General features: G+C 36.5%; 3 protein-coding genes and 1 long non-coding RNA gene across 4 annotated transcripts; 1 reads left to right on the top strand and 3 right to left on the bottom strand.

Annotated features, from left to right (window-relative positions):
- Nucleotides 1–11,358: 11,358 nt before the first annotated feature.
- Nucleotides 11,359–12,263, top strand: LOC113309019 (17.8 kDa class I heat shock protein-like). Its single transcript, XM_026557454.1, has one exon. It carries the CDS (start codon nucleotides 11,577–11,579, stop codon nucleotides 12,051–12,053), a length of 477 nt encoding a protein of 158 aa, XP_026413239.1. The 5' UTR covers nucleotides 11,359–11,576; the 3' UTR covers nucleotides 12,054–12,263.
- Nucleotides 12,264–12,651: 388 nt separating this feature from the next.
- On the bottom strand, nucleotides 12,652–13,960 carry LOC113309018 (caffeoylshikimate esterase-like). Its single transcript, XM_026557453.1, has one exon. The coding sequence runs from the start codon at nucleotides 13,898–13,900 to the stop codon at nucleotides 12,920–12,922; it is 981 nt and encodes a 326-aa protein (XP_026413238.1). The 5' UTR covers nucleotides 13,901–13,960; the 3' UTR covers nucleotides 12,652–12,919.
- Nucleotides 13,961–15,801: 1,841 nt separating this feature from the next.
- LOC113309020 lies at nucleotides 15,802–18,419 on the bottom strand. The gene is made up of 2 exons (XR_003340275.1): nucleotides 18,066–18,419; nucleotides 15,802–15,946 (listed from the first exon to the last, which is right to left on the bottom strand). It is a non-coding gene; the product is annotated as an uncharacterized LOC113309020 (long non-coding RNA).
- Nucleotides 18,420–19,026: 607 nt separating this feature from the next.
- On the bottom strand, nucleotides 19,027–20,323 carry LOC113311571 (BTB/POZ domain-containing protein At1g01640-like). Its single transcript, XM_026560398.1, has 5 exons — nucleotides 20,256–20,323; nucleotides 19,972–20,128; nucleotides 19,702–19,842; nucleotides 19,209–19,610; nucleotides 19,027–19,107 (listed from the first exon to the last, which is right to left on the bottom strand). The coding sequence occupies exons 1-5, from the start codon at nucleotides 20,321–20,323 to the stop codon at nucleotides 19,027–19,029; spliced, it is 849 nt and encodes a 282-aa protein (XP_026416183.1).
- Nucleotides 20,324–20,805: the final 482 nt, after the last annotated feature.

The raw sequence follows: 20,805 nt of genomic DNA, 5'->3' as shown, positions 1-20,805 counted from the left end.
AGGGAACTATAAAGTACATGCACGGTCTAAAAGAGCTGTAAGTGATGAGATCCAGTAAACTATTGTTGTTGATTTCATTTACGGGATCAACTACTGACTCATGTTGATGACAGCATTTCCTTTGACTAATATAGTCATGTTTGTTAAAAAATGTTAGCTTAATTTTTTGTTGGTTTGTGTTTGTGTATTGTTGTTCGATTGATGGTAGTGGTGGTGATTTTATAGCTATGAAGTTCTTCAAATTCAGAATTTGTGGTGCAATGGTAGCATAACTGACTCCTCGTCAGATGATGCGTGTTCGACTCACGCCAAATTCACTTATTCATATATGTCATTTTTTGTTTTTTGTGTCAAACTTTGGTTGTTGATTCCATTTACTGGGATCAACTTTCATTATTGACATAACTGGATTAGGATATTTTTCAGTTATTTGTGTTAATTTTGGTTGTTGATTCCATTCATTAGGATTAATTTCCATTGTCGGCACAAAAAACAAACGTCTAACTGCTTTTTTCTCAACGCACAGCACAGCAACGCACAGCAGAGAAGTGCTTTTGCAAAAGCCGCAGCAATACCAAACTAAGCCTAAATCTGGTATGAATCCAGTTTTATCTCGCTCCTTTTTAAGTTTAAGTTATTTTTAAGTTTAAGCCAGGATGAATCCAGTTTCATTCTTGTTATTATTTTGGTGTCCATTTCACCCATATTAATTTTTATTCGTTCATTAGAACCATGTTTTAAAAATATTTGGACAAATGACCCATTTGTCATATAAATTATATACGTACTTACTCAATATGGTTTACCATCCATACAAAATTATAAACGCAAGAAATGAATTCGAATTCGGTTTAACGAAGGTATATTAGTTGATAATTGAGATGATGATGGAAACTCGAGACCAATTTTGAACGATAGAACGTCTAGAGATATCGTCATCTTGTTATCTGACAATGGGTTTTCCCCGATAATTTTTTTTTGAGTTATAATGAAATACTAGGGTATCACCCAGGCCTTCGGCCTGGGCTCAACCTCTTGTGCGCCTTCGGCGCGGAGGACTCTTGGATTTGGCCGCTTTTCTCCGTTTCCGAATCCCTTAGGATGATCGTTTAACATTCTAAATAATGTCGATCTTTGGCACAAGGTTCTTGGCGATGTATACTAATTTAGAGTTTTGGAGATCTTTAATAACAATTTAGGATTTAAGGTTAGATTTGTTCCGTACTTGAATGCTTAGCTAATCCTTGAGTTATTCTATTTTTGGCCAATATGGTTGGTCTGAGGAAGTTGCTGAGCTTGGGTATATGGCATCCCAGGTAAAGGTCTTTTCCAATGTGAAGGAAGAGGAAACGCCCATTCCCAGAAATTGGTCTGCAAAGCTTTCACTTCTACTGATCAACACAACTCATAACCAACCACCACCAGCATGCAACCTTCACTACATTCTCTACCCTTTCAGAGATTACAATATAAGTAGGTAGATTGGCATTTATTATAAGCTGACTTGGATAAACGATGGAGACGAAAAAAAAATTAGATGCCCAGTTTGATAGTAAAAGGTCACTCTTTAAGAACATTGAAATATTGATCTCATAGTAAAACCAAGTACTCACCTATGTTCCCAACTTCAACAACAGCACATCTTGATGTCCACCAAAGCTTTAGGAATGCAATCAAATGAATGTAAGCACACACGAAACGTTTTAATATATATTACAAACAGGGCGTAACACACAAAAACTAACTATGAGTCTATGATTGTGGCTTTTGTAGATATTAAATCTACATTTAACTTCGTTGCACTTGCCCGCGGACACCATATATGATGTTTTTATCGTCCATCTTTACTCTTCAGCCAATTCCAGTTGCACCTGCACAAAGAAGATCAAATTAATTAATAGTCCTGAGAAGGAAAGAATAACAACAAAACAAAAATCAAACAGAGATTACAGTATCACTCAAAAAAATAAATATATAAATTCAACCTGGCTTTCATGCAAAAGGATAGAAATAATTAGGGGAGTACATGTTTATAAGTTAATAGTCACTGCTCCAAAGAACAGTAGAAAAATAATGCAAATTCAATGTTTATGACCACAAAAGAAACTCAACAGAAATGGATATTAAAAAACTTAAAGATGTAGCTTCTGCAATTGTCGCAGGTTTCAGTGATGAGTTTGGTAGTAGTGTAAGAAAAAACGTGGGTAAAGCCTAAGTATGAAATTCTAACGCGCCACCCTGGAATCCTGGATCACTTTAATTCACCATTATCTTTGCATATCTTGTAACTTTCAACAACAATAATTACTCTTTGCATACCTGTTAACCGTCAACAACAAAAATGAAGACATGAGAAAATGAACATGACACATAATATTCCCAGTATTGGTTGTTAAAGCAACAGTAAAAACAAAAATCCATGCCCATTCAATAAAGATTCAAACAAAGTATAGAAAGGAAATATCCATTTCTTTTACAATTGTTACTCTCGTATAGAAACGAAATAAATGTCTGTCAAAGACTTAATGGGAACCTAAAATACAATACTCCCTCTGTTTCTAAAAAATAGGCAAGTTTGTTTGTAAAATTTACACACAAACTTGCCTATTTTTTAGAAACAGAGGAGTAATGAATACGTATGTTTTACACCTTTTGAATCCGAGTAACCGTTAATTCTGTTCACCAAAAGTATTTTGCCTTTTTTTGTTGCCGCTGAAACATACACCCCAACTCTGCCGGTCTGCCCTTCTACCAATGATTCAAAAAATGGAAAATTACCAACACTTATCAACACTTTTTTTCTTAACAACTGTATTAAAGAGTTAAGAGTATGATGTACAGGTGTTCCTAATAAAGTGACAATTCGTGATTTTTCGTCGTGTGCTTAAAATCAAATCCAGGTTATAGATTATAAGTTTAAAGTGAAAAATCCAAAAATGAGAAGACATATACGCACAGAAAGTCAAAAAGAAACCCAAACGACTATGTCCACAATGGTTCCTTCCATTTCCTAACTATATTGACGCTCGCATCTCCATCTCCATGCGAGCAACCCATATTTAGGGATGGCCATTTGCCCCACCCAAAACTATCCTTGTGGGTACCCGCCTCGTTCGGGTAGGATTTTACCCGCAAAAATGGAGATGGGATCGGGTATGGGTAATACCCGAAAACTAAGCTACGGGGATGAGGTGGGGATGGGATTCAAAGTCCCCGCCCATACCCACCCGTATCTTTCACAAGTTAGGGGTTTAGACTTTTATGCAACAATGTGTATAATTTTTATACTTCCACCACTTAGTCGAGTTTTCTTTCATTTATCATATTCTCGGTCATTCTTGTACATTAATCACTTTCCTTTTCTTTTTTTGTGATCAAACATATTCTCTAAAAGTTAAAATAGAGAAAATGAAACAGATAATGAAATGGTTAACGTGGACGAAGATAGAACGAGACAGGAAAAAACAGAAAAACTAATAAGTCATTAACAGATTCTTTTGTTCACTTTAAGATAAATTACTGAATTTAAGATTCCAGAATGCGTCGTTCTTCCGTTATTATTTTTGTTTGAATCCTGTTTAAGTTTTGATTATAATCAAATTTATGTATTAACTCAGTGTTACGGGTAATCCATGGGAAACCCGCCCCATATAGATATTCCCCATACCTGCCCCGCCCCAATTCATATGGATAAGGGGCGGGGATGGGTATTTTTTTTACGAACGGGACAGTGATTGGGATTGACACTACCCGCCCCATGACCATCCATATTCCGCCGATCACTGCATTTTGCCCGGGCCTGGATTCCCGTATCTACGGGCATGGAACCCAGTGCTAATTCTTTTAACAACTTAATCAACTAATAAGAATGACTGGCATGCCCTTTTTTCTCGGTTTTTGGTCTTTAACTATCGGACGGTCAATTCCGTGCCCAAAAAACACCAACAAAATATATCACCAAAACATTAGTAGACCCCCGAGCTCCCAAATCAACTGTTACATGAAGAGACATTCTGGAAATATCCATCCTCACCCAACACGAGTACACCACTTATCAATCCCAAGCCAGGATTTGTGTTAAATTAACTCTGAGAGTTGATTGGCATGCATGCATAATCTGCACCTAGAGAGTGATATAAATCAAAGATTATAAAGAAGCTGTAAATGATTGCACCAGGAGAACTTTCAGACGCTGTTTAATGCTATTTTATCTGTAGTTTCACATTCGCCACACTGGACATCGGAAACTTAAGGGAAAATGACGATTAACGGCTTCAAGGGAAATTAAATGAGAAAAAAAAATAACCAAAGAATTTGCAAAATATAGTATTAATAACTTATTCAACCTATCACAGACAGTAGCAACATAAGAGAACAAAGTGATTGATGGTTAAAAGAAAAGCCACTGTATCCACTGCATTGGTAGATGTAGTTATACATATAACTTACAGCAACTAAATCCATGTCCGCATATTCAAACACAAAAAGCAAAATGGTTAAGAGAGGAGAAAAAAAGAACAAAATACAGAAAATCCCTAAGATTCGAAATCCAGAAGCAATTATGGGAAACCAACAGATTGGACCCAAAAAAAAAAGAAACATTGAATTTTACTAATATGAAAAATTCATCGTAACAACAACTACGAAAAGCGATATATTGAATTGTACTAATACCTAAAAGTTTAGACTATGAAACCTTGATCTTCGTACTGGTTGTATTCAATGCAGTTCTAAACCCGCATTTTGCATCTTCAAACTTTAACGTACAAATTCCATTGTGACGTCTGCAGAAAGCAAAAGAAATTAGAACTAACAAACTGTTGCAAAACGTAAATGAATAAAGCTAATCCTAGCGGCGGTGCATGAGTCTCTTCACATGTTACAAATGAAGTAACATTGTACCAAAATGCAAATGAATGCAAAACAGAAGGTAAGCAATGAACACAAAAAATGCAGATATTATTTGGGGAAGAGAAGATAGAGAAGCAGAGATTAGAAACAGTTTATACAAAATCGTGGAAAAAAAATGGTGAATATATATACTGGGTTGGTTATAGATGAGTAAGTTAAAGAACCGTTTAGGGGTCCATATGCATTGAAATCATAGTTTTTGGATTATGATGTTGTCAAGTTACTAAGTTATCCCAACAACTGTTGTAGTTTGGTTTTAGTAAGGGTAATTAGTGTCATTGACGATGCATTTGCGAAAAACTGCTGTTTCACCTTTTAAACCGCAAGTGGTCTGCTTTATTAAGGTTCTGGATTGAAGAGACAATGGATGGTGGATCAGTGAATATCTCCAGAAACGAATGGTGTAAACCGACTCCTGATGGATTAAAGCATCATGACCACTAATTGTCTTTTCCAAACTCATCCCCATCGCTCTTTGTCCTCCCCAAAAAGGCAACTGCGTCATAGTTAATTGATTATAAACCTTTGTTTGTGCTCGTGTACTTTTGGCTGGAAGCTACTTACTACTTGTTTGTGCTCGTGCACTGTAAGAACTCTCCCCTGTAAAGAAACTCCAAGAAGGTCTCAAGCTCTTCATGATTAAATTCCGGGAGAGAAGAGTCGTCTGGTGCAGATTTGCATAAATCCAATGCTAACATGGTCTTCAATATTTCACATCTTGTCGCCTACAATGTTTACACACAGAAATAGAAGTACATCATGCGTCCATCGTTTCAATTTAAAAATGATGAAAACGTTTCAAGTTCCTCACCAACAAATATTTATGGGTCCGTATAGGAGGACCCCTGCCCGGTTTTACCTGAATGTCTGAGTAAATTCCCTCCCTAAATGCGTCAACTAAGTCGCCATCCTTCTCTCTCGTCCGTCACTTTTTCCCCTGAGAAAACACCAAGATCGTAACATGTTAAAAATGTCTGTTGTCAATATCATGCATGCATCTGGACTCTGACCCTGGCTAATAACAAGTGCGAGAGAGAATATGGATTACCCAATCAATGTAGCCTAGAAGAACTGATGCTTACCCAATCAATGTCTGCTGGATAGGATATGGATTTTTCCTTTTTGTCTTTGGTTATCAAGTTCTTTATGTGATTGACTTCCCCATAGCAAGCGTGACATACTGAAACTCCATTTCGCAATTCCATACCAGATTTAGTCTTACAGACGTGAACTTCATTTTTGCAACAAATAGAACAAAACATTCTTGGTCCTCGGAGATGCGGAGAGAAGAAGACAAGGAATAACTTAAAAGTGTGGTTGATCAACCAAACTTGTTCTACCGTCTACACGCACTGTTTTTATTTTTTCGTTTTTATTTTGAAGAAAACATATAACATGATTAGGTGGACTACGTTGCCTTGGTGATGTGGCTGCTCACTCATCCAACTCGTATCCTTAATTGTTGAAAGATTGACACTCATACTAGTAGCATGTAACAAGTGTCGCTCCAGGTGTTCGACTATCATGCAGATTGCAGATCACTGTACATGTTGGTATCATGTATATCCCCATTTCCATATGGGTACATGGATATTTTTTCTTTCTCTTTGTACGCTCTAGCGTTTTCTTCCTAATTAAATCCAACAATTTTATGATGACACATAGACAATGTTAGTTTTACCCTGAAAGGGGATCCAATGATAATTTAGAAGCTCCTCCGATAATTGAGATAAGTATTAGATAAAATGGGTTTCTAATTTCTTTCCTTCTTTTGATAGCAATGTTAATATATTAATTAAGCAATATAATAATATAGAAGGTCTACAGTTTTATTTTTATCAAAAACATTAGAAATAATGTTTTCTTTTTGCACTTGTTGTTGCAAGTGCTTTGACATGTGTTATAGTCTTCTAATTCTTGTTACTCTAGTTACTGACTCTGCGGCTGCATTGTGAGCTCTGTTTATGAATCTTATCTTAGCTTGTGGTAATTTTCCTAAATAAGATAAAATTTCTTCTATAGTATTCTTTGTTGTCCAAGAGATATCTGATCCTTTTCTGTTGATGGAATCCGCTAGCACTTTACAATTTGTGACAATAAAAACACTAGATAGAAGGTTGTCTTTTAGCCAAGTTAGAGCTTTTAGAAGAGTTTTTGCTTCTGCGTGGAAAGCCGAAGAAGCCCAATCTGAACCTACGGAAAGATGCATAAAAACTTTTTGGTCGATCGAATACAGGATGAAAGCATATCCCATGGATAGGTTTATTATCCAATCCGCATTTAAGTTGTTCCAATAATGATTAGGCGAACTCTTTTGTTGAATCTCCATGTTTTTTTCTGGGTATTTTCCGGAGAGGATTTGATGAACTTCTTGATTTGTTGAATCAGAGAAGTTGGATCTGGAGATGTTTTCTAAACACCACTTCACATCTATATTTCCAAATAAACCATAGGATTGTTGCAATCTGCACCCAATATTGCGAAAATCTTGGATCCGTTAGCCAACTTTCTACCCACTTGTTGATGGAGTCTGCATTAGTTTGCGAATTAACGGCGTCCTTGGAGCAACCAAACCAAATTGATCTAGCAAAGTGGCACTTTCTGAATAGATGATCTTCTGTTTCTGTCGTTTGGTTGTTACATAAGGGGCACTCATCTGAGATTTCATAGTTATGAGCTGGTAATCTGCTATTGGTTGGAAGTGCTTTTTGAATTAGTTTCCAAATAAATAGTCTAATTCACGGGATTGCTTGAAGCTTTCATAATTTATTCCACGAGAACTCATTATCTGAATTTTGACTGATGAGGTAGTTATAGATGTTTTTTGCCGTGAACTTCCCAGAACTGTGATGTTTCCATCTGATTTTGTCTCTTTTCTCCTTATTCGGAGTTATAGCTAATGGCCTTGTTTGGTAAAATTTATGATTATCTATTTATGATTATAGACAATCATAAATTGATAAATGATTTTGATATCATTTTAAAAGTAAATTTTTCCAAACACTTTTTTTCAGATAATTGATTATCTTAGAATGATGATCTTAAAAAGGAGAGGAAAGAACAATGATCTAGGATATTTTTTTAGTCCTATGTTGTTTTTTTTGTCTCTCTCTTGATAGTTTAGAGAAAATACGAAGAAAAAATTCAATTTGAGTTCCTTAGAAAAAATAATTGATTATAATAAATTTTCAAAACAACTTTTTCCTGTTTATGGAAATAATGGGTTTTTTCCAATTATGATTAAAATAAGCAATTATTATAATGGTTACCAAACGCATATAGAATCCATTATAATCTGCATAATGGATTATAAGATGATAATCTATTAAAATAATGGTTATCAAACAACCCCAATATTTTTTCCTTTATTTCTGGTAAAAAAGAGTTCACCTAGTTTCCCATTGTCCCAAGATCCTTCAGTTTATAATAGCTCTTAAAATTTTTGCGGTAATGGGTTAACTCTGTCGCTTGGTTTGTTTATTCTGTCTGTATTAAGTATCCAGTTGTTTTCCCAAATCTTCGTATTAGCTCCATTTTCACTTGCCAGACAAAGTTTACCCTTATAATATTGAGACCTTTTTGAATGTTTGTCCAAATCCAAGAGAGCTCATAGTTTCTCGTAGGTTCGAAAGGGTTTGAACCATGGTAATATTTTGCTTCAAGAAGTTTCACCCACAGTTGATCTTTTATGTTATTACTCTGCTTGCTAACTTTTTTAGAAGAGTTATATTGAAATTATGGGGATTTTTTATTCCCAGTCCCCCTTGAGATTTTGGTTTACATATGTCTGACCACGCCTTTATATAACCACATTTTCCTTTTGACTTATCTTTTTCCCACCAAAAATCTCTTTGAATTTTGTCTAATTTATCTAATGTCTCTTTTGGTAAAGCTATCATTTGTGTCTGATATGTCGGGTAAGCTTGCAAAATTGATTGAATTAGAACAGTCATGCCCGCCTGAGACAATAGCTTTGCTTTTCCAACCTTGTAAAGTATTATAATATTTTTGAAGAAGCGGTTCGAAATTCTCTTTTCTATTTTTATCATAAAAGAGAGGTGTTCTGAGGTATCTGTCCTTTTTGGTCATCAGCGGACCTTTAAGGATTTTTGCAATGATTTTACCATCTTTGGGATGTATTTTTGGGCTGAAGTAAATACCTGATTTATGTAGGTTTACCATTTTCCCTTGTAAAGTTTCTACTTTCTTTCTACTAGGAGATTTTTGAGATTCTTTTGAACAGAGGAAATGAAAGGAGGAAGAAAAGAACACAAGAAGTAACATCTTGTAATGTTCGGACCCTGCAACCTCGTCACACAAAACAATTGGGTGCAAATGCAAGGAATGCAAGTGGAGTTGTCATAGGTGGAGGAAGTGAAGGTGGAGGAATGAAAGGTGCAGGAAATGAAGGTAGAGTTGCCACTGATAGAGGAAATGAAGATGAAGCTGCCACTGATAGAGGAAATGAAGGTGGAGTTACCACTTGTGGAGGAAGTGAAGGTGGAGGAAGTGAAAATGTGGTTGTTGAACAACCAAATTTAGATATTGTATAAGAAAACTTGGCCGAAACAAGTTATGTTGGTGCTGCTATTGATAAGGGTAAATACGGGATGGAGGGTGGGAAGAAGGAGAAAAAGAAGTATCCATCCAAAGACTCGGCAAGACAAATTATTGATGCTATGCAGTTTCTACCTCCTAGGAAAAATAGGAGACCTTGGGGTGAGCCAAAAGATAGATCCGTCTTGTTTGGTTACCAGTCATCATGGGTTGCTAGGGTATTTTCCGCAAAGGTAATAAATCAAATTTAATGTATGTTATTTTAAATTTACTATGGATTGTTAATTGTAATAACCAAAATTTTATATTCTTTGTAGTTTCCCGATAAAGCAGTCTCTAAACTAAAGAACCAACAAGGGAAGTTTTGGCCATTGATAGAGAGCATCCAGATGTGGTAGCCTTGGTATCTTTTGTTTGAAAAACATAAGTTGTGCAAATTTCTAAATCTTCTTCCATGGAAAACCTAGGACTATAAACACTGATAACCATTTTCTGAGATTTAAAGATTGGATGATAAAGATTTGAAACGAAATTACGAAGAATTTGTAGGTGTAAAAGGTGGAGAATGTGTGATATTGGAGCAATTCAATTTATAGGGAGGGAATTGATAGTCGTTGGATGGTTGTTGTCGGCTTAGTGTGCACCGAACGGCTCTGTATGGGACGACTGCCGTTTCATCTAGAAGCAAACCTCGGCTCAATGTGAGCCGATCGTCACAGGTTAATTCGTTCGGCCCATATGGTTCGCCAATCCCACTGTGGATGCAAAATGGATAAATTTACTTATTTACCCATCTTATTGGAGTTGCTCTAACCAACCGGACTAAAGTTACCACAGACCTAGGGTAGGGTGGGGTGGCATCCACCTGGATGGACATATTTTTTCATTAGAGGGGCGTCACCTAATAAGACAAAAACAGGTCACCCATAAGTAATTTCAAAAATCCCTTATCTCAAATAATTTTGTAATTACCAAACAAACCCTTATTTAGTTAATTTTAATTTAATTTAATTAGATAATAATTAAATTAATGAATTTTGTTATATCCTTGATGAATTCTGGGACAAAGTTTTTGTGGGAAGAAAAACTAGAGAGAAGAAAAAAATTTAGATTTTTCCACTTACTGCTCATGTTACGGTTGGGTTGAAGCTTCGTTCCCAACCGTAATCTGTACTTACAGTTAGGTTTGGATAAATCTGGACGTAACTCGATACAGTTGGAAAAATTAGTCAATAAACAGGCCGTAAAATCAACTTCTACGGTTGGAATGAATCCAAACCTGGACGTAAAATTACATGCAAATCAAAATTTACGGTTGGAATTAGTCCAAACATGGCCGTAAGTTCTTCATAAACTAAAGTTACGGCTAGAAAAGCAATACCGAACCTTGACGTAACACTAGCAGAAACGTACTGGAACCCTAATTTACTTCAATTTCATTCAATCTAACCTATTTTAAGCACAAAAACGAGTAAACAAAGATGGGTTTGTTCTATTATTACCTAACATACACCATGGGTTGTTATTGAGGAGTTTGAAATTATGATTCTTCAGTTGCTTGAATCGGTTGTTGTTGAATTAGAATTGAAAAGATTAGGTTTTTAAGTTTTTATTTTAGTTAAAGGGTAATCTAGATATTTTGTATTTGTGTTAGGATATCCCATAATCACTTTTTTTGGACATTAAGAATATCCAAGTGAAACCCCTCTATTGGAGTGTGACGCCCCAATAATAGCCTTCTTTTTCATTTGGCAATTATTTGAACCGTATGGGTCCATTTGGTCAAAAGGTCAACCGAAGTTCCTAGACAATTCTAGTACAAAATGTTTGGCATCCGAAAGTGAAAAATAGACATCTCTAGAAGAAACATTGTTCTCCAATTTCTACAACCGTCGAGAATTGTCTTTTAATCTTTCTTAATCTTCGTATAAATACGAGATGAATTCGATCGACATACCCAATCAAATCAGATCTCATTCGCAGTGTAAACAATTCTATAACCTCATTCGCAAATTCTCAAAAACAGTTTCCAAATTAAACCTCAAAACTTACGAAATCTCAGAAAACAGTTTTTCAAATTAAACCTCAGAACCCCAAAAATCTCAACAATGTCGATGATTCCAAGTTTCTTAGGCAACCAAAGGACAAATGTTTTCGACCCATTCTCACTAGATATTTGGGACCCATTTTTAGGAAATTCTGGATTTTCCTTTCCGGCTGGTTCTGAAATTTCAAAAGAAACTTCACAATTGGCAAACACTAGAATCGACTGGAAAGAAACCCCAGAAGCTCATATATTTAGAGCAGATCTTCCTGGAATTAAGAAGGAAGAAGTGATAGTCGAAGTTGAAGAAGGAAGAGTTCTTCAGATAAGTGGTGAAAGAAATAGAGAAAAAGAAGAGAAGAATGATAAATGGCATAGAGTTGAACGCAGCAGCGGTAAGTTTTTAAGGAGATTCAGATTGCCTGAGAATGCAAAAGTTGATGAAGTTAAGGCGTCCATGGAGAATGGAGTGCTTACTGTGAGTGTTCCCAAAGTCGAAGAGAAGAAGCCTGAAGTCAAGTCCATTCAGATTTCTGGTTAATTGAATTACATTTTCCAGTAGAATGTGTCTCTGCTGTGCTCAATTCTTGTGTTGGGTTTTAGTGTGGAATGTGAACAATGAAAAGTAGGTTGATGTAGTCCTGTTTGTGGTGATCTCTGATTAGTGTTTGTGTGTCCATCTGTGAGGTCTGCAATGGTCTGAACTTTTCTTTTTAATAAAAACTATAAGCTTGTTTTCTGTTTCTGTTAATTGAATTCATAAATACATTCTTCTTTATTTTGCTAAGAATTTGTGCCCATTCTCTCTGCCAATTTGGCATAAATCATCTAGAGAGCTTTAACATGGAACTTGGTCATATGCTTACCGCTGCAGGACTTTCACTTGAGCTTACGAATTGAGAAATATCTTATATGGGGGTATATGCAGCAACAAATTCATGCCTTGGCCCTTGAGATTAAGGGAGAAGCCAAGTTTGACATTCAATAGGGCTACAACCATATATCAGGTGATTAGGGGAGTCTTCATCTTTCTTACAAACCAAGTCTGTTGAGGCCAACTAGAAACCCATTTTGATCAGAGGATTAAAATGGGTGCAAAGGGAGAGAGCTGAGCACTTGAGCTTAAACAATTCACACAGTCTCAAAAAAACAAATGTAAACAGCTTCCATTTGCAGTGTCAATGGGATTCTTAACAGAATGCTATGACTATTATATCCAAAGGGATCATTATAACATTCTAACTAGATTCAAATATAAGGAATCAGATCATAGTCAGAGAAAAAGAGATAATAGGCATTAAGCATCTATATTTCTTCTTCCTAAACACTAAAACTGTTACACATTTTATCTTCACTACCATTATACCAAAGGTTCATCTTACAGTGCAATTATTCGGAAGATAGTCTCTAATCACCACCAGCGGCAGCAACTCGCTCAGCTCGTTCACGGAGCCACTCGATAACACCGTTGAAAACCAAATCCACATCCTCCTGTGATTCCCCTACTAACTGGTGCCACAAATCAGGAAAAATCCTAATAGTCTTATCCTTACTAGCAGCTTTTTTATACAATTCCTCTGCACAAGCAGGATCACACACAACATCATCCCCACCATGAATAATCAGCAGTGGTACTTCAATTTCACCAAACCTTTGCTGCACCTCTCTACAAACCCTTAGCAACTCCAGTGCTGTGGCTGCTCTTGGCCTCGCCTGACTACGCCGAGGACTCGCAACCGCCAGTTTCCTCTTCCACTCCTCCTTGAACGAGACTTGCGGTATCGATCCACGAGTCGGAACTACCTGCCAAGTAGGAACAGCCCAAGCTACAACAGACAAGAAATGCTCCAACGGCCATGGTGGTTTAAATTTGGGGCTAATTCCACACATGGCACCATTGAGAACAATCCCATCCCATGGTTTACCACGGCGAAGATGAATCAACAGCGCGATGGCTCCGCCGAGCGATTCAGCGAAAATAAACGAAGGAAGTGACGGAGAATGTTGTGCCCTAAAGGAATCAAAGTAATTGATACAATCATCAACAACTGGGTTAATATCAGGTATGTGGCATTGAAGACCATCAGAGAATCCATGACCTTGGTGATCAATAGCACAAGTGATAAACCCAGATTTTGCAAAGTGAATAGCTGTGAGCTGGACAAACCAACTGGATTCACCTGTAAATCCATGAACCATGGCAACAATTCCGATGATCTTGGTTGGTGGAAGTGGTGTCCATGATTGAGTGAAGAGTTTTAAGCCTCTCGAGTTTGTGATGAAGGATGATGAATGAGCTACTGAATGTTTTGCATAAAATTCTGTGGGAGATAGAGATCCGAATGGACTTTGCTCATTTGCTTCTCCAATTGGATGATGCTGCACCATTTTTTGATTTTTCTTTCTTTCTTTCTAGGTTGGTGTGAGAGAGAGAGAGAGAGAGAGAGATTTGGTTGATACTATATGGATGTGGTGGTGGTCCCGGTGTTTGTCAATATTAATGCGGCTTGTACAGAAGTAGGTCAACAAAATTTCATGAGGGTATACTTTTATCTGCCTAGTTACATGTGTTTGCCAGGTTACAGGGATGTAATCAAAGAAGGTGGTTGGAGAGTTGGCTGGTTGGTTGGATATTCATTTGGCATGGATATGTCCATGAGGTACGCAACATCCCTAGGTAGTTGTGGGCACGTCCAGCAACAATGACAGTGGCACGAAAAGCATGTCAGTTCATGTCTCTGAAATTAACATATTCAATTTCATCACATTCAAGCTTTTTCCGTTTGCGACTCCCAGTTTCGTTGCTCTGATGAGGTTAGTGTCATGTCCATGACAACCAGCTAGAGAGTTGTCATTTGTTGTGTAAATTGGTGTTTCCTGTGATAAATTTTGAACCAGAGACCAGACCACAATAGAACCCTTCATCTGCAGAAAAGATTAGTTGAAACTTGAAACTAGTTACTGTAGTAATTAAAACTGTACATAACCATTCTATTCTTTCAAATCTACATTCTTTTTTTTCTTTTCTTTTTTAAAAAGAAAAACCCAAAAGGGCATTATAAAAGCTACATTCTTATAATTATTCCTAGTCACACAGTATTGAAATAAATCCTGTATTTATAATTATTAGCTACAACAGCAAGTCCTGCTTGCTGTTCCTTTATGGATTACTCCATTCATCAGTAATCCTTTGCTTTTCCCTGAAAGAAATAGAGAAAAATCTTGATAAGAGAAGAACCGTAAAAATGAGACATGTTATTGATACAGTAAAAAACAGTAACAGTATAATCAAGTATCCCATTTATGAACCCTAATAATGGAGATTCAAACTGAATTAATCAAGACATCGGACAACAGATATTTAAGCTTCAAGAAAGATGGAGTAAAGAAACAAAGCAAGCTGCAGCTACAACAGTAAAGGTGGTGGTAAGATCGTGATAGGGTATAACTACGGTGGCAGTGGTGCCACTTATTAAGGGGTAATATGTCATTTAATCTTTGGTTTCCTGCAAGGAGACAGTTTTATGAAAGCAAGATCTAGAAGTCTTTAAGTGTTCACTAAAGTCTATTTTGCATTCTCCCATAACTCCTTGTAACAAATTCTATCATACAACTGCCCCTCTTCTCATGAATCAATTCTTACAAATTGTTTTATCCAGTGTATCCATCTTAGTCTCATCACACTTCTGCTGGCACATTTCATAATGTACCAGAGTAAGCATGGTTTCAGGTTCATCATATTTTCTTACACAAAATCCTGTTGTCTTGAGATTCTTCATAATTAGAGCCCAGAAATCAAAATGCTCACTACCAAAGATGGGAACTACATATTCAGTATAATTAAGGTTGGTGGCCATATCAATGATGAACAAAAAGGATTACTGGACGACAATGCAACTTCTTGAAAAGAGTTTGCTCCAAATGAGATTTGTAAGGAAAAGTGATATTCATCAATTTTTATATTGATTACAAGACATATAACAGCCGCAGGCTACTGGGAACTTACTACACATCACAAAAGTTATATACCAGCTTTCTTATGCAAGGGAGTGTAGTATGACATCACTTATCAAAAAACACTAACCAACTATCAAGAAGATTGTAGAGCTATAGTTCTAAAGCTTTAGATAAAACCAATAAAATTTGACTGTTACGACTGGATGATTTTAATTTTGCTCTAAAGAACTAATATTCTCTGGATGAAACTTAAGGAAACAACTATACGTCCTTACTAGATGAACCAGAGTTACCAGATAAAAAACAAGGACTAAGCAGCAAATAAGCATCCATAGAAAACAAAACATTTTCAAACTAGGGAAGGGCATTCCAATACAAAGTGTTATCAAGTTAAGCATAAGAACCATGTTCCTGCAAAGTCCCAGTCATAAAAGCACATCATAACTCCGATTGGCTTCCAAATAAACATTCTCCTTCCTGAAAAATCAAATCCAATATTCTAAGGAAGATACTGGTTCTCCTGGATTACTGTAAATTAAATTGCCTAATAAGCATACAGAGAAAATCAAAGTCGACCCAAAATTCCATAGACGAATCTACACTAGAAAATAATCTGCCAAGGCAAATCAACAGTTCAGTGCTACCAAACATGGTGAAATCAATCAACAAACAAAATTCTACTGAAATGATAGTTCTTACATGATTTCCTAAATATTTCACTTCCAATTATTCAATTCGATACTCCCTAACATGGGGTTTTTAATGAATCACTAATTAGCGGTACACTAAAGTCTATTGACTTTAATATCTGTGGTGCCCCTGAATGTTTCTGGCTACTAAGGTCTAGTAAGTCGGATAATCTTTTATTTTTTCATGAAAGGTAGCACTGGACGCAGAAGTGAGTTATCAAAGCAAGCTTTAGAAGTCTTTAAAGTGCTTACCAAAGTCTAATTACACTCTCATATACCTCCTTGTAACAACTTTGATCATAAATAACACAGCCCCTGTTCTGGTGAATCTATTCCTGGAACTGTTATTTCAGTTTCCCATCTCAGTATCTCGTCACATTTCTACATGCCCATTAAATATTGTGACGGAGTAGCCATGGTTTCAGGTTCATCATGCTTTCTTACACAAGATCCTGTATGTCTAGATAGTCTAGAAATGAGTCTGTTCTGAAGAAGCCTTGTAAGGAGAGAGGGCTAGCAATCAAAATGTATATAGATTACAAGGTATTATGACAACCTCGGAGTAAGCAAGAGATTAGGCTACTTGGAACTTACTCCTCTGCATCACAAAACTTATCCACCAGCTTCCTGATGCAGGGGAGTGTATGGAACTTACTCATCTTCATCACTCACCAAAACACCAATCAACTAACAAGAAAATTGTAGAGCAATAGTTCTTAAAACCAATCAACTTTGATTGTTAAGACTAGACGATTCTAATTGTGCTCTAAATATCAAGAATTCTCTAGATGACACTTGAGAAAATAACTATACACCTTTACTAGATGTACCAGAGTTACCAGATGAAAAAACATGGTCTAAGCAATATGCATACATAGAAAACAAAATATTTTCCAGACTATGAAAGAGCTTTGTACTACAAAATGTTGTGACTTAAGCATAAGAATCCCCGTTCCTCCTAAGTCCCAATCGTAGAATCATATTATGACTCCGATTGGCTCAAGAAGAATAATCCTAGACACATATTTTGATGAGGGAGGATCCCTTCACACTTTTGTTCTCACTCTATCTCACATTTTTTAGGCGTCTTTTTTGTGAACACGAGCCAAACGGCATCGGTTAAAGCTAATAATATTTTGGAGATATGTTCCTCTTACAAAGCTTTACATACCTACCGAAAATGAGTGTATTCCTAAACGTATAACACCACCATCTATGACTTTGAATATGAGCCGTTAAAAATCGATTTTTGATAGAAACGTAAAGCTTCATAAGAGGAAGCTATCCCCAAATATTAGTTTCGAATCTGTTATTGTTTAGTTTTTGTTCGAAAAAAGACGCTTAACGTGTGAGATAGTGTGGGAATAAACATGTGAGGGGCTCCTTCCTCTATTTTGATCCTACAAAGAAACAAACTCACTTCCCAAATATACATTCTCCTCCCAGAAGTCAAATGAAATCCAATATTTCAAGGAAGAGACTAGTTCTCCCAGATAGTCACAAACGTGCCGCCATAGTACTCTAAATTTAAGAATTTCATAATAAGCATCCAAAAGAAAATCAAAGTCAACCTAAGATTCATTTTATATTTCAAATATTCGGGATACTGGTTTTAACAACAAAGGGAAAACACAGGAATTCCACAGAAGAATCTACACCAAATAATCTGCTTAGGCTAATCAGCAAGTTCAGCACTACAAACATGGTGAAATCAATAAACAAAATTATACTGAAACGATAGTTTTTCAAGTTTTCCTAAGAAAATTTCACTTCCAATTAATCAATTCAATACTACCTAACATGAGTTTTCTCCAATTAATCACTAATTAGCAGTATACTGAAATATTCTAAAAATTGCAGAGAAACCCTAAAAATGAAGAAAGAGAGAAACAAAGGAGAGTTTGTACCTTGAAATCACTAAGCACAAAAGCAGCTACAAATTAAATCCCTGAGATATGTTAAGAATCCACTGAACTTGTTCTTGTTATCTGAAGAAGATACTCCTCCATCTTCTTGTTCTTGCCCATTTACTTCATTGTCTAGTAATTTCTTCTTGAGTGTAGATTCTTTATTCTTTTTATCACTATTCACTTTTCTAATTTTCCATAGGTTATCTACTGTGAATGATTCTCTGATCTTTATTGATGGCCATAGATGCATCTTCCTCTTAAGAATCTCAAAATCGAATCTGAATTTTTTACTGTAAAAATGAAACTAATTTCTCAGAGCTTTTTCCAAGGAGTTGATTGAAAAATTAGCAAAACCCACCCCAGAAGTGCTTTTTGTAAGAAAACTCCTCTGGGAAGCAGATGTGTGTAGATCCCAACCGTTGATTGTAAGAAAATCTAAGGCTTATAACGTATGGAATATGTTTACATCAGAGCATTTGTTTTACGTTAGCCGCCCTTCTTGTGCTACGTGACATGTTAGTTTACGTGAGGGCAACCCTTTGTGAAGCGAAAATCAGTCGATCGATGCCACAATAAAGAAAACGCCATGAAAGGTCAAATTGTCTGAGGATGTCTTTTTTACTGTTTTACGTGTCAGATTTAACACTGTTATTTATGCTTGGTGGGTTTTAACCCTGAACTTCAAGATATTGAGCGGATCTACCTGTTACTGTGCTTGGTTGCCTGGTTGGTCAGAATTCCAGGTGCTCTACTCGCATTACATGCATGCATTCCACTCGTAAGTGCTGTACTACGTATTTTTTATGCCGTGATGCATTTCTATGCCGAACCGTCGCGAACTGGCATATATACAAGAAGAAAATAAAGCCTACTGTGGCAATGACGCATATACCCACACAATTTGCAATTTATATTACCATTACTGGAGGACAATAACACACATCAATATATTTACAAGTTACAACAGCGCATATTTCTCTTTTACCGCTCCAAAAAATGAGTTTACAGCATCAAAATTTGAAAGTACATTCATCACCTCCTACAAATTCGATCAACTGCATATAGAAGAGAGTTCTCATTGACCTCAGTTCATATTCTCTTCTCGCTGGAATAAGTGAGAGCGGCCCTGGTGATCTGTACCATCAAATGTGGATTCTTTTTTGCAAACTCATCGAAACTTGGTGTGAGAACTATATCTTTGTACCGCAGTACTATTAGTTTTAACGCAGCAAGTTTTATTGTCTCGTTCGAGACAACATCTGAGATTTCTAATATTTTGAGTGCATTCGATGAGTTCAATAGCTTAACTAGCTGCAGCTCAGAAAACTTTTGCAAATGCGCAATATCATGCTTATCAGCTGCTATTAACAGGGAGCCACAATGCTTCTGAAACTTTTCTACAGCCAAGTCTCCACGGTAAAGAAACTCCATGAAGGTATCAAGCTCTTCAGAACTGAATTCCGGGAGTGAGATGGAGTCTTCTGGTGCAGCCTTGCACCAATCCGATGCTAGCATGTGCTTCAATATTTCAGATCTTGTTGCCTACAATTTGCACGAAGATATAAAAAACATTTCAATAAAAAATAATGCTAATTAATGATCTAAAATTGATGAAATTAAAAATGGTCTTAACCAGCAAAACTTTATGAGCACGTAAAGGAGGACCACTGCTAGGCTTCACTTGAATATCCGAGTAAATCCCTTTCTTAAATGCATCGGCTAAGTCATTATGAAAATCTTCTTTGTCTTCCATCATTTCAGCCCACCTTCCCCCCTAAGAAAACCCCAACATCAAAACATGTTAATAGCATCATGCAACCAAATTGTCAACAGAGCAATACAACAAGAGCCAAAGAGATTTCGAGTGAACTTGTTCTTATATTCATATACAGTTGACGCTTACCCAATTGGTATCTGCTGGATAGGATATGGATTTTTCCTTTTGGCCGTTGTTTACAAAGTTGATTATCTTATCGACTTCCCCATAGCAACTGTTACATACTACGACTCCTCCTCGCACTTGCACAGAGTATCCGTCATAAGGACGTCCATTATAAACGCTACAAAAATTAACAGTACTCGTTTTACAAATTGAACAAGACATTCTTGCTCCTCACCGTTACCAGAAACGCAGCGAGTAACCTGAAAATCGGTTTATCAACTGAATTTTTTCTATAGTCTGCTAACCTCGTTGATAAAGTTATCTGTATATAAACATGAAGTGGAATACGTTGATTATGAAGCTGCTCATTCATGCAACTTGCACTCCTGGATTATTGATAGTTGACACTCGTACTTATGATTCAACAAGTGTTATTTGGAGATTGACATTTGTACTTGTCGTACAGCAAGTGTCATTCCCACTAACAAGTGTCATTCCCATCTTGTTCTACATGAGCACTGTATACCATGTATATCTCATCCTCTAATGGTTGAACCAAATAAAGATTTTTTCCTCCAGCCTATTCGTACCAAAAGAACGCAATCTCCCCTCTACCAATCTTCAAGTCTGCCAAGCCAAACAAAAAAGACGAACCAAAACTATGAAAAATTTAACTTCATTGTTGGCTTTTCGATGACCAAATTGCATTACGGGCATATGTTTGATCCAAACCTTGGGAAAATTGTCACACAAGCAGAAACAAGTGTATCTTTAAGTTTCCGGACAAATGGAAAGCCGACCACATTACATTTAGCTTACACATATTGTCGAAGTGACAACAGCTATATTTATATA

This window comes from Papaver somniferum, chromosome 9, assembly GCF_003573695.1.
Source record: "Papaver somniferum cultivar HN1 chromosome 9, ASM357369v1, whole genome shotgun sequence".
NCBI classification, from domain to species: domain Eukaryota; kingdom Viridiplantae; phylum Streptophyta; class Magnoliopsida; order Ranunculales; family Papaveraceae; genus Papaver; species Papaver somniferum.
This window is presented reverse-complemented; position numbering and strand designations above follow the sequence as displayed.